The 14128-nt window shown below is 41.2% G+C and overlaps 1 protein-coding gene across 6 annotated transcripts in view; it reads left to right on the top strand.

The window, feature by feature from the left end:
- FASLG (Fas ligand) overlaps positions 1-14128 on the top strand; it is a 45590-nt gene that overhangs the window by 13860 nt on the left and 17602 nt on the right. For 2 of the 6 annotated variants that reach the window (XM_044943009.2, XM_044943008.2), the window contains exon 3: positions 355-590. The exons of 2 other annotated variants lie outside the window; for them this stretch is intronic. In XM_044943009.2, coding sequence (XP_044798944.1) covers positions 467-590 — 124 coding nt within the window. In that variant the 5' untranslated portion in view covers positions 355-466. Of the gene's footprint in view, positions 1-354; positions 591-3091; positions 3590-14128 lie in introns of those variants that run through there. 2 more of the 6 variants (XM_044943011.1, XM_006063044.3) reach the window with 2 other exon arrangements.

The raw sequence follows: 14128 nt of genomic DNA, 5'->3' as shown, positions 1-14128 counted from the left end.
AAATGAACCACAGAGACAGAGAGGGTGGAAAATTTCTCAAAGAAAATTGGACTGTTGTTACCAAAAATGGGGTGATGATTACAGAGTGAATTACATTACAGTGAAAAAGTGCAGGTACTCTGTAAAGATTTCTGCATCCTTCCTACATGCAAGAGTGTTCTCTAGAAACATGTCTTTCCATCTAAGCTTTAAGGGCTGGGCTCCTAAAATTGTGTCTCCCATTCCTCAATACCATCCTGGTTTCATTTAAGAGCTGGCATTTTTTTTTTTTTTTTTAAGAAAGTTGGATATTTTCTTGTAGAGGGTGTTCATCAAGAGGGAAAATACCATTTCATTTTTTTTTTTCCTATCCAGTGAAATAATCAAGAAGCACAATCTGTGCTCCTCAGTGAGGACAAACAAAGTTTCTGAAACCATCTGGGAACAAAAGATCATCATAGATTTATCTGAATGGAACCAATATGTCATGTGGATGGAGCCCCATATCCAGGGTGATCAGGGTGTTTGGAGCATGCGGTCGGATGTACCTGGCCTTGATGAATGCTGGGAGACTGGAGGTTTTGGCCCTGACTCTGCCACTCACAACCTGGGTGAGACTGAGTAATTCACTTCTTTCCTGGTCTTCCGTTTTCTCATCTATAAATATTAGGTTTTGGACATTTTCTCTCTGGGGTACTCCATTTTCTTTCTGAAGTATTTGATTTTTGGTAGACACTCAAAATCCATAATGCTCTTAATTATGGAGTAATTCACTTCTTTTCTGGGCTTCAGTTCTCTTATGTCTAATGTTAGGTTTTGGATGTTTTATCTCTAGTGTACTGCACTTTATTTCTGAAGTATTTGATTTTGGGCTGACATTCAAGTCTACAATACTCTGGGTTACACCTCCTCCATATTTGTATATGGCAAAACTTAAGCACTGCAAGATTAAATTTTAAAAACTCCTTTCTGCTAGATTGAAGAAGAGGAATGTGAGTGACAATAATGCTCAACACTTCTTTCAGGACAAGAGATGTCACTAAGTCACGGATATCTTCAGATCCAATGTGGGCTAGACTTAGTTTCTGGGACACAGTCAACCAACTATCAATTGTCCACTGACCTTGTGACATGAAACTGCCCACAAAAATGAGTAGATGCCCGCTGTGTGCCTAAACATGGAGGATATGAGACAGGAAGGGAGAGAGACATTTGTGCACAGGAAACAAGAAATTGTGTCTATTTCATGTTTAATCATTCTGAGATATTTCATTAATAGAAATGAAATACTGCCAGCCACGATGCTCATTTCAGTTTGGAAAGCTCTTTTATCTCAGATTTCCAACTGGACAACTAAGAAGTTATACTGGATGATCACACTGTTGAAACCCAAGGCAGGTCCATGCTAGATAGAGAGTGAAAGAAAGAAAGAATGAACTGATGGCTGGATGCTAAGATGAATTTCAGTTCCAGCTCCATGGCTGTGAGCACAGGGATCTCTCTTCAAGAGGGAAGACAGCACATAGGTACAGGAAGATATGAAAAAAAGTGGAGAAAACAGAAAATACGTGTCTATAAACTGGAGAAAGGGGCTATGGGACAGGAGAAGAGATGTTTGAACCGAGAGGTCATAATACTTAGCTTCTGCCCCTGAGACCTGTGAAAGGAAGCGCTTCCTGCCACCCTCTGACCACTTCCTCAGTGTCCCTCCCACCGCAGTCCCCCTACTCTTCAACTCTGTGGAGTTGGAGTTGAAACAATTGACCTAAGGAGTGTTGTGGAAATGAAACTGCTTTAGTGGCCATCGTCACTGGGTTCTTGTCTGTGTCTTTATTCTCTGCCCAGCCCTCTCTTGGCCCTCCCTCTGTCCTTTGTGGTGGTATGGGTTAACCTGAGCCCAGGGAGAGTGAGCAGGGCCGTTGCAGGCTGTTAAACACACTCACATGTGCACACACACACACATCCTAACTTGTATGTGAACCTGCATTCTGTGTCAGCTGTCAGAATGTAGGTTCACACACAGGTTAGGGTGCAGACGTGAGAGCAGGCCTTGCTGTGCAGGAACAAGGATGGTGCAGAGCTGCAAGATAAAGGAAACCCCAGCACCTTTGCTCTCCCCCCAGAATCCCTACCCTCAGAGGGTTGGAGCCCGAGGAGTGCCAGACCCAGGGCTGAAGTCTCCCTTTCTGTACGGTCCAATTATCTTGATATGTGAGTGATATATGAAGATGAAGTGCATTGTAGAATTGTGGTTCTCACAAGTTAGGTATCTGCAGAGAGGAAGTTGATTCAGCCAGCGGGTCAGTCACTGTCCTGGGGATGCATTTAGGTATCTCAGTGTCCGTGAAAACCAGTTCCATGAGGGGCAGGACAGACCTGCTGTGGACAGCAAGATGCCGAGGTTAACCTCTGTATGGTGATGGGGGCAAGTTTCTGGAGCTGGCAATAAAAAGACAGGCAGGCTGGCCTCTGCAGTGGTGAAGCATGGAACAGGAGATTCCAGGTAGGTGCCTTGGTAGACCGATGGGGCATTTACCAGGGGACTGGAGCAAGGTGCCAGGGCATGGCCCTGGAAGGAGAATCTGGCAGGGCAACAGGCCTAGGGAAGACAACAGCGAGCAAAGCAGGCCCGAGTGTGAGAGGAATGGGCATGAGGGCAGGGCTTCAGGGATGGGGGAACAAAACCCCATTCCTGGATGCAGTGTATTATGGACACTGGAGCTGGACAGCCTGGGTTTGAACCCAGGCCCTGTGACTCTTTTGAAAAATGACTTAATCTTTCTGAGCTTTGGTCTCCTTATTGCCAATGGGGATATTTAACCTAACTGGGTTATTTTGAGGAACTGATATGATAATCTACATAAAGGATCTGATTCAGTATCTGGATACTCTGTGACACTCAGGATCCTATTTTTTTGGCTACAGTTTATTATTTTATTTTTTTGAATAAGGACTTTCTCAGTTACCCATTGTCTCATAAAAGACACAAGAGCTAAATATTTTTATAGTGGCATACCAGATATACTCTCTTCTAAAAGTTACAGACATATGTTCTATTTGATTTTTAGCAAAAGTTAAGAGAATAGATGTTTTATTGGATGCTCACTATGTATTTTTTCATTTAATCATCAAATCACCATATAAAGTATATTATCATCATTACCCCCATTTCACAGATAAGACATCTAAGGTACAAACATTAAATAACTTATTCATCATAATGTAGTTTAGTTATAGGTACAGATTTAAGCCCCGGTGTGACACTAGATAAGCATTGCTGGGGGCACCAGATGGTTGCTGGTTGATAAGAATAAGGGTATGAAGTTAGAGCACGGCCTGTAGCCCCAAGGTGACAGGAGAGCAGGTCTCATGTTATTTCCTGTTCAGAAGTTGGTCTGGTCCCAGAGCTCAGCCTGCAGTGTCACCATATAATGTGCAGTAAGTTTTGGGTGAAGAGGGTATAGACGGATTATCACGCCATTGGGGCACCAGAGCTGGGAAGTGGTCTGCCCTCCCTTGGCTCCTTGTTGCTTAAGGACTGATGCTCCGGCGTGATGACTCGGGGCTGGCCAGCCCACGGCACATGGGAAGGACCAGGTGGCGCCAGGCAGTAAGTGCTGTAACTGTGTTCTTCTGGGTCTTGGTTTTTGTCAGCTGCAGCTGATTTTCTGAGGATTTAGTTTCCTGTTTGGGTGGGAGATGCATTAAGTCCATTTTGGACTGATTTTCAAGAGCAGCAGCTTTTAGCATTTCAGTTTTAATTTTCTGGATGACTTTGTGCTTATGGCACGGGATCTTGGGAATCTGATCATGCCCAGTGTCCATGCACCTGTCTCCCTCTCTTTGTCCTTCTTCTTGCCAGTCCCTCCAGTCTCCTTTCCCCAGTTTTTAGCCTCCTTTCCTCACTAAATCTTTATCTTCTGGCTCGTGGCTCTTTCACCTCCACCTTCCTCTGTCCACATCTTTTCCTATCTGTCTTTTGATCTTTTAACCAACTTCTCCCTCATCATAGAACTATAGTCTTTGGAGTAGAGGGGACCTCAGAACATCTAGTGCAGCCTAAGCCCCAGCTCTCCACCAGCACATCGTTATCCCAAGCTTAGGAATCTCCCAGAACTGGGGACTGACCCCAGCCCAGGGTGGCTCGAGCCGTGCTTGCAGCGCTGTGACTGTAAGCACAGTGGGGCCCCACTGATGAAAGTTGTTCCCTCTGCCTCTGAGGAAGTGGAACCTTCTCTTCTTTGGTACTAGTTCTCCACAGGTCTATCTAGACAAGCAATACTCAGGGGATATTTATTGGACATTGCCTGTGTGCCAGCCTCTGGGCTAGAGATTACAGATTGCAAAGTTGACTTGAAAGTGTCCCAAGAGTTAAGATGCTTATGTTTAGGAAATAAACTAGATTTCCAATAACATGGTGTGTTGAGTGCTATAATAAACAAGCTGCAAGAACCTTGAAGGAGGAGGAATTCACTGTGCCTGGGAAGGCCTCACAGAGGAGCTGATGTCTGAGCTGACTTTGGGAAGAAGAGTTTACCAGGCAGGACCTGGGGATATGGGGCTGCATCAGGCAGCTTGACTAAGATCAAATAGAGTGAGGTATTTAACTGGAAGGAGTGAAGGAAGGAATTGGACCAATAGATTCCCTGTGGAGACGGAAAAAAAAATCACGTGTAACATGATGTAGAAACCACACACACGGTGGTGCAAGGAGGTCAGGGAGCAGGAACCCTGAGGAGTAGAGGTGTGGGGGTCCAGCACTTCCTGTTGTGAGAGGACAGCTTTGCTGGGTTCCGGTTACCTCTTCTGTTAATAGAGGTGACAGAAATACCGGGCTGTCTGTCTTGTGGTGGAGAGAGTAGGGGGTGGAGTCTGAGCATTCAGTCCAGGTCTCAGTCGTGGAGTACAGTGCATTCAGGGAGGTAAGGCGAGCTAAGCAGTTGCGAGTGTGGCTTCAGACACAGGTAGACCTTATAAAACAGGAGGCATGGAGAAGTGGGGACTAGGAGTTTAAAAGTGAGAACAAGAAACTTCCACATGGAATTCAGGTTCCCTAGAATGATAAATAGGGATTTTGATGGTATGTATTTGGGGAGAACTTATTTGTCAAAGGCATGTGAGAATTTGCAGGGATGAGGGGGCAGTGATGAGAAGAAAAACCTAGAGTCACCGTGTGGTCTGGTAGGAAGACCTGAATTCATGTCTAAGCTCAGCCTCTTCATAGGTTATTTAGCTTCTCAAATCATTTGTAAAATGGAGATAGGATAATTCTTATCATGGAGGGCTGCTTGAGGGTAAAATAAGGTAATGTATAGAGTTCTGCTTCCATGGGGGCTCAGATGGTAAAGAATCTGCCTGCAATGCTGGAAACCTGGGTTTGATCCCTGGGTTGGGAAGATCCCCTGCAGGAGGAAATGGCGACCCACTTCAGTATTTTTGGCTAGAGAATCCCATGCACAAAGGAACCTGGCGGACTACAGGCCATGGAGTCAGACATAACTGAAGCAACTTAGCATGAAAATGACCACAGGGACAGGACTCACCAAATTAGGAGCTCCTGAAGGAGTTGTGTTTGACCATGGCTTTGTCTTTGCACCCTTCCATGCTGCTTGGCTCCTGTTAGGTGCTCAAGACATGTATGGATGGAATTTAACAGAAACAAATGCTTCCTGTGTTTCATTTCCAGAAGGTGTGGTGGGGAAGCACCAGAGATAGGGTGTGATTTCTTCCCAGTTCTTCCTCCATACTGGTTGTGGTTTGGGGAGAATCCTCTTACCTCTTTTGAGCTCAGGTCCAAATCTATGAAGTTAGGGACGTGAGTCAGTCAGCTCTTCCCTATTTCAGCATTGACGCTCTAGGACTTTACTGTAAGGTTTCAGACTGGTCAGACATCGCTAGTTTGCAAAGAAAGCTCAGTGGAGAGCACCTCATTTATCAAATTGCAAACTGGTACAAGGCCTAGGGCTTTTCACTTACTGGGCTGTGGCTGTCCCACCATCGGTAATAGACAGTGAAACATATCCAGACTCAGAGGCAGTATGCTCAAATTTTCTTCTCCTGAGACCCTGAGGTTAGAAGGCTCTTCCAGCTGCATAGTCCTGACTAACATCTGCTAGACACTCAAAGGAAACAGTGGGTGACAAAAACGACGACTTTGACATTTAAGTCAGTTCTTAGTACATGTGACCTTCCCACAAACCCACCATGGCACCATGACAAATGTGAGAAGCATTTCAAACATCAATAAAGGTTCTTAAAAGAGCCCACAAGACCAAGGTCTCTCCAGTCTTTTTGCACTTCCAGTTAATTATTGAGCTATAACTGGCATATAGCACTGTATATGTTTATGGTATACAACATAATGATTCGACATCATTATGAAGACATCATGAAATAATTGTATACATTATATATACATCATGAAATAATTATCACAAGTTTAATGAACATCCATCATCTTTTATAGATGCAAAATTTAAGAAGTAGAAAAAATTTTTTTCCTTATGATGAGACCTGTTGGGATTTCCTCTCTTAACAACTTTCATATATAACACAGTGAAAGTGAAAGTTGCTCAGTTGTGTCTGACTCTTTGCCACCCCATGGACTGCAGCCTGCCGGGCTCCTCTGTCCATGGAATTCTCCAGGCAAGAATAATAAAGTGGGAAGCCGTTCCCTTCTCCGGAGGATCTTCCTGACCCAGGAGTCAATAGATAACATACAGCAGTAATTATATTTATTATGTTGTATATTATATCCCTCATACTTATACTTATCTTACAACTGGAAGTTTGTCCCTTTTAACTGCCTTCATCCAGTTTCTCCTCCCCCCAAAACGCTGCCTCTGGTAACCACAAATCTGATCTCTTTTTCTGTGAGTTTGTTTGCTTTTAAAGTATAATTGAGCTACAATGCCATGTTAGTTTCTATTATTTGATATTTCTATATATACTAAAATGGTCACCATGATAAGCCTAGGTACAATATGTCTGCATACAATGATACTGCGCGGTTCTTGACTATAGTCTCCTCACTGTACACTTCGTATCTGTGACTCATTTTACAGCTAGAATTTTGTACTTAATCTCCCTTACCAGTTCCTCACCTGCCCCAACCCTCTTCTCTGGCAACCACCTGTTTTTGCTCTGTATATAGGAATCCGTTTCTGTTTATTCATTTGCTTTTTTTAAAAAAAATTATTTATTTATTTAACTGGGGGATAATTACAATACTGTGATGCTTTTTGCCATACATCAACATGAGTCGACCATAGATATATGTGTCCCCTCCCTCTTGATCCCCACTTCCACCTCCCTCCCTACGCCATCCCTCAAGATTGTCACAGAGCGCCAGCTTTGGGTTTCCTTCATCATACATCAAACTCCCACTGGCTATCTGTTTTACATATGGTAATGTATATGGTGGTGGTGGTTTAGTCACTAAGTCATGTCCGACTCTTGTGAGCCTATAGACTGTAGCCCCCTAGTCTCCTTTGTCCATGGGATTTTCCAGGCAATATGTTTCAATGCTGTTCTCTCAAATTATATCACCTTCTCCTTCCCCCACTATGTCCAAAAATCTATTCTTTATTTCTGTGTCTCCTGCTTTGTTTTTTAGATTCCATATAATAAGAGAAGTCAGATAGCATTTGTCTATCTCTGCGTGTCTTATTTTATTTAATACCCTCTAGGTTTATCCATGTTGTCACAGATGGCAAGATTTCATTCTTTTTTATGGCTGAGTAATTTTCCCTTATATATATCTTCTTTATCCATTCATCTGTTTCTGGGCACTTAAGTTACTTCCATATCCTGGCAGTTGTAAAAAAAGGTTGCAGTGAACATAGGGGTTCATATGTCTTTTTGAATTAGTTGTTTCCTTTTCTTCAAATAAATACCCAGGAGTGGAATTGCTGGATCATATGGTAGTTCTGTTTTTAATTTTTAAAGGAATCTCCATACTGAGTTTCATAGGAGCTGCACCAGATTACAGTTCTGCCCACAGTGCATGGATGGGAGTTCTCTTTTCTTCACGTCCTTCCAAGCACTTGTTGTTTGTTGTCTTTTTGATAATAGCCATTCAGACAAGTATGAGATAATTTCTCATTGAGGTTTTGACTTGCATTTCCCTGATGATTAGTGATATTAAGCATCTTTTCATGTGCCTGTTTGGAAAAATGTCTGTTCAGATCCTCTGCCCATTTTCAATTGGTTGGATTGTTTGTATTTTTGATGTTGAATTGTGTAAGTTATATATATATATGTGTGTGTATGTGTGTGTTTGTGTATGATATTAACCCCTTATTGGATATATTTTTTTGCAAATATCTCCTTCCACTCACTCCCATTTAGTAGGTTGACTTTTCATTTTGTTGATAGTTTTCTCCATTATGCAAAAGCTTTTTAGTTTGATATAGCCCCGTTTGTTTATTTTTGGTTTTGTTTCCATTGTCTGAGGGGACATATACAAAGAAAAAAAAAATTCTACAATGACTGATGCCAAAGAGCTTATGGTTTTTTCTAGAAGTTTTGTGGTTTCAAGTCTTAAGTCTTTAATCCATTTCAAATTTATTTTTGTGCTTTGAGAGAGGAATCTAGTTTGAGTTTTGTACTTTAACAGAGTAATCCAGTTTGATTCTTTTGCATGTAACTGTATAGTTTTCCCAACACCATTTATTGAAGAAGCTGTCTTTTCTCCATCATGTATTCTTGCCTTCTTTAATTACCTATAAAAATGTGGGTTCACGTCTAGTGAAGTCACTCAGTCGTGTCCAACTCTTTGCGACCACATGGACTGTAGCCTACCAGGCTCATCTGTCCATGGGATTTTCCAGGCAAGAGTACTGGAGTGGGGTGCCATTTCCTTCTCCAGGGGATCTTCCCAACACAGGGATCAAACCTGGGTCTCCTGCATTGTAAGCAGACACTTTTACCATCTGAGCCACCAGGATTCACTTCTAGGATATCTTTTTTCCCACTGAATTATGTGTCTGTTTTTGTGCAGGACCATACCGTTTTGATTACTCTAACTTTGAAGTATAGTTTGAAATCAGGGAGCATAATACTTCTAGTTCTACTTTTCTTTCTTAAGATTGTTTTGACTATTTGGGATCTTTTGTGTTTCCATACAAATTTTAGAATTATTTCTTCTAGTGAAAAATGCCATTGATATTTTGCTGGGGATTGCATTGAGTCTGTAGATTACATTGGGTAGTATGCTCTTTTTAATCATATTAATTCTTCCAATTTATGAGCATGGGCTATCTTTTCATCTGTTTGTGCTGCCTTCAATCTCTTTCAACAGTGTCTTACAGTTTTCGGAGTACCATTCTTTTACTGCCTTAGTTAGACTTATTTTTATTCTTTTGCAGTGGTTGTAAATGGGATTGTTTTCTTAATTTCTTTTTTGATAGTTTCTTGTTAGGAAATAGAAGTGTGGCAGACATCTGTATATTAATTTTATACTCTGCAACTTTACTGAATTCATTGATGAGTTCTAGTATTTTTTTTGTGTGTGGTATCTTTAGGATTTTCTGTGTATAGTATCATGCCATCTGCAAACAGTAACAGTTTTACTTCTTCCTCTCCCATTTGGGTTCCTTTCATTTCTTTTTATTGTCTGAGTGCTGTGGCTAGGACTTCCAACAGTATGTTGAATACAAATGGTGAGTGTGGGCATCCTTGTCTTGTTCCTGATCTTAAATGAAATATTCTCAGCTTTTCACTGTTGAGTATAATTTTGGCTGTGGGCTGGTCATACATGGCCTTTATTATATTCAGGTATATTCTCTCTGTAGCTACTTTGTGAGAGATTTTTTTTTATCATAAATAGATGTTAAATCTAATAAAAAACCTTTTATGCATTTATTGAGATGATCATATGATTTTTATTCTTTAATATGTTAATGTGGTATATCACACTGATTGGTTTGTGGATACTGAACCATCCTTGCATCCCTGATATTAAACCCACTTGATCATGGTGTAAGATCCTTTTAATGTATTGTTGAATTTGGTTTGTTAGTATTTTGTTGAGGATTTTGGCATCATGTTTATCAGTGATATTGGCCTGTAATTTTCTTTTTTATGTGATATCTTTGTCTAGTTTTGGTATTAGGATGATTCTGGCCCCTCATAGAATGAGTTAAGAAGCTTTCCTTCCTCTCCAAGTTCTTGGAATAGTTTGAGAAGAATAGGCATTAACTCTTCTCTAAACATTTGGTAAATTTAACCTGTGAAGTCATCCAGTTTTTTTTTAATTCCTAATTCAGTTTTATTACTGGTAGTTGATCTGTTCATATTTTCTATTTCTTTCTGGTTCTATCTTGGGAAAGTGTCCATTTTTTTGGTGTTCAATTGTTTCTGGTAATCTCTTATGATCCTTTGCATTTCTGTGGTATTGGCTGTAACTTCTCCTTTCCCCCCCCTGGTTTTATTGATTTGGGCCCTCTTCTTGATGTCTGGATAAAGGTTTGTGAATTTTTGTTTACCTTTTCAAAGAACCAACTCTTAGTTTAATTAATCTTTCTATTGTTTTTTTGGTCTCTATTTCATTTATTTCTGCTCTGATCTTTATTATTTCTTCAGACATTTTCAGTCTTAATAGATATTGTCCTATCCTGTCTCCTACTGGCCTATAGGCAGTGGGTTCTCAGCCCTATATACTTGGGAGCACTGCTCATAGAGCAGTCTTGTTTCACAATCCCTCTTACATTGTGTCCTTTTTGGATTAGAATTTTCGCTCAATACCAACAGGCTGTGTGACTTCAGGCAAGTCCCTTAATCTATTTAAGTGTCAGTTTCTTCATCTATATTCATATAATCAGCATACATTTATTGAGTGCCTCTAATACCAGGCACTATTCTTGGCTTGGAATATTTATTCATTTGTCTTTGAGAAATTAAAGCAATTGGTCACTGATAAGATTTAGGGAACCAATGTATGACCTCCAACACTGTTCCCAGTTGTATACTATGTATTTCTGTGTTTGCATACAGAGACTGAGAGGAAAATATGGTCAGTGAGCAGAGGCATACCTAACTTACCATGTCAAGGTCAGCCACCAGGGTTCTAACTGCAGGAGAACAAGATGAACCTCCTGAGAGAAATAGTAATACAATGAAATGGTATTAAAACCTTTGAACAAGAGAGATGATGGAGTCTCTCCCTGGCTTCTTGGGACATACTTTGGGTGGAAAGGAGGTCATCTGGAGGCAGGAAAGACCAATGAGTGCTTGGGATCCAGTTGGATTATTAATGGTAACAGGTGCCTTTGGTAGTAAGTCTGTTCCTCTCAAATGTCTTTTGGCTTGTCTCAGGTTTAAAAGCCAAAAGCTGATGGGAAATTTAGAAAGTGAAACATAATTTGAGCATTCTGTAAAATCACTTTATGAGGAGCCTGTAAAGAATTTCAGCATTTATTTATTGAGTGCATATTAGTTGCCAGGCACTGTGCTGGGCTGGGTGTACAATTGAATGCAATGTGATTTTATACCTCCTATCGAATAGTGATAAGTACCAGAAGAAGGGGAAAAAAATCCCGGAGAGAGAACACTAACTGGAATTATCTCCTTTAGATGAAGTGACAAGTGAAGACCTCTTTGAGAAAGTGATATGTAGTTTAGCATTGAAGGGTTCTAGCACCTGGTCAAATAAAAGTGGGGCAGAGCTGGGGCAAAGAGCTTTCTAGGCACCATCTTAGGCATAGATCCTGAGGCAAGGAAGAATTTGCCCCATTTGATGAACTGAAAGGCCAATGTGGCCTGTGTGTGGTGAGAGAGGAAGGGAGTAGAAACGGTTAAGCTGGAGAGCTGGGAAGAGCCCAGATAATGCAGGGTCTTGGAAGTCATGATAAAGTGTTCAGATTTTATTCTAAAGGCAATGGGCAGCCACTGAAGTGTTACTTTTAAGAAGCAGACTTACATGATCAGATTTACACTTTCATCAGTGACAACTGAAGAAGTGACATGACCCACCTCAGTGGAAGATGAAGAAATACAATGTTGTCATGATTCCATAATAAGTCAATGACAGACTGATAGCACGTGTAGGGTATTATCAGGCTATGGAGCACGTAACATCACTGAATGAGGCTGCAATAGAATCTTAATTCCCACTAAATAGTCCTGTTCATGACCTGGGACCCTCTTGGAATTATTAATTCAGTCAACATATGTTGAGTTTTTACTCAGTGATGTTGAACAAAACAGACACAGTGTACCGCGTGTAATTTGTTAATACTCAGTACTACCCCTGTCTCTATCCTCTTCCCCATTCCCAGGAGCACAAAGCTGAGAAATGACAATTCTTCCACTCCATTGCAAGTGAGAGTCCAGTTGGATTCCACCAATGAGAAGGAATTCCGTGAGATTTGGAAAGTAATAGAGGAGAAGCCACTGGTTGTCACAGTAGTTACTGAAAAGTGTTTGGGGACAGCAGAAGTGGTCTGGGTTTTTCCTACAGCTTTCTGCTGTTCACCTAAGAATCACCAATATCAGTGTTGTTGGAAGCTGAAACTACTGGTTGTAGCATGAGTCTGAACTTCAAAGTTTCCTAAAGTTGTTCTTGCTGACTTTTGTTTGCCCAATCTTTAATTCCTGTATTAATCCTTTCCCCACTTTGCATACTTGAGGTGGCTTCTGTTTTTCTGTCCAGACTCCAATTGATACACAAAAGACAGGGAAAAAATGAGAATAGTCTCGACATCCAATGATACTGTTGCATGGAGTGGCAGGGATGAAGGATAATTTTGGCCCCATTGCTGCTGACATCCACGTCTCCAGATTGTCCCCATTCAAGTTGCTGTGACCTGGAGAAACAAGAGTTGTGCTTGATCGCTTATCCTCCAATTCAGTTTTTTATACTAGAAAAGAACATCAAAGTTACCTTTATCTTAGAGACAAGAGATCAAATTGAAGCATAGAGAAAGTTGTGGTCATCCACCTCTTGAAGTGAGTTAAAAAGCCTTCAATATCTTACAGATTTTCCTGAGCCAATCAGATTGTGAAGTGGGAGTAGAAAAGGGCCACCGATAAAAAGAATAGAAAAAACACACTCTTTGCAGATCAAATAGACTTAAATGTGACTGAAGCCTGGCTCAACCTCTTGCCAGGTTTACTTTTCTTCTCTGAATCTAATCTAATCTAATCTATTAATCTAATTATTCTGAATAATTAGAGATAATGAGATAATATAATATGAGATAATAATAATGAGATAATATACTCATTTTCATAGACTTATTCTGCATATTAATGATGATGATGACAAATAATAATTACTGCTAACAGTTGTAAAACATGTGCTGTATTCCAGACACTCTCCTAAATGCCTCATGTGAATCAACTCATTTAATTAATCCTCACAATAACACTAGAGGCAATGGATGTAAAGAATATAGCAGAGCTGACAAGATGACTTACGAACATGTGTTTCTGACTCTAACCCTTGAAATAACTCCAAGAAACAGGCAGTGTCTTGATGGGCCTGAGAAACTAACATCAACCTGAGAAGCTCTTGAGGGGAGAAGAAGGGGTGGCTGCATCTCAGTGTACATGTGCATGTACGTTTACAGCAGCTCAGGGGAGAAGAGGGTCAGATGCCACACGGAGATGGGCCAGGCCAGAGCTTTATGAGTCTGTGTGTTTCTCTTTCCTATCTTGCTTGGTTGTCATTTTGAGGCAGATAAACAGCATTGGATGCCCAGAAGCACTGGGGGAAATATCAATATAGTGCTGGAATCTGGCTGAGGTGGGGAGGAGGAGTCAATAGCAGGTATAGATAAATGACTCCAGCTGAGGAAGAAAATCTCTTAAAAAAAAGAGCAATGTCAGGCAGACCCTCGGTAGATTTTCTTTGGCAAGGTAGGTGGCAAACAGGGGATGATTTACCCCAGATTATAATGCCAGAGGCTCTTCCTCCTAAGGAGGGATGCACTGCCAACTCCCTAAGCTCCCTAGGAAGGGCATAAATTACTCCTGGATTCCTAGGCTTTAGCCACCTCCACCTCTTCCCTCCCTCTAGCTCCCACACACATGCTTCATATTATGCTCCATGAGAACTGAAACTCGCAGGAATGTGTAAGCTCGCAAGGAAAAGTGATCAGACATATGAGGAACACAGTGCTGTAAAAGAAAGACACCACCAAACAAG

This window comes from Bubalus bubalis, chromosome 5, assembly GCF_019923935.1.
Source record: "Bubalus bubalis isolate 160015118507 breed Murrah chromosome 5, NDDB_SH_1, whole genome shotgun sequence".
Taxonomy (NCBI): Eukaryota; Metazoa; Chordata; class Mammalia; order Artiodactyla; family Bovidae; genus Bubalus; species Bubalus bubalis.
Note: the sequence above shows the minus strand (reverse complement) of the source record. Positions and strands in the feature narration are given on the sequence as shown.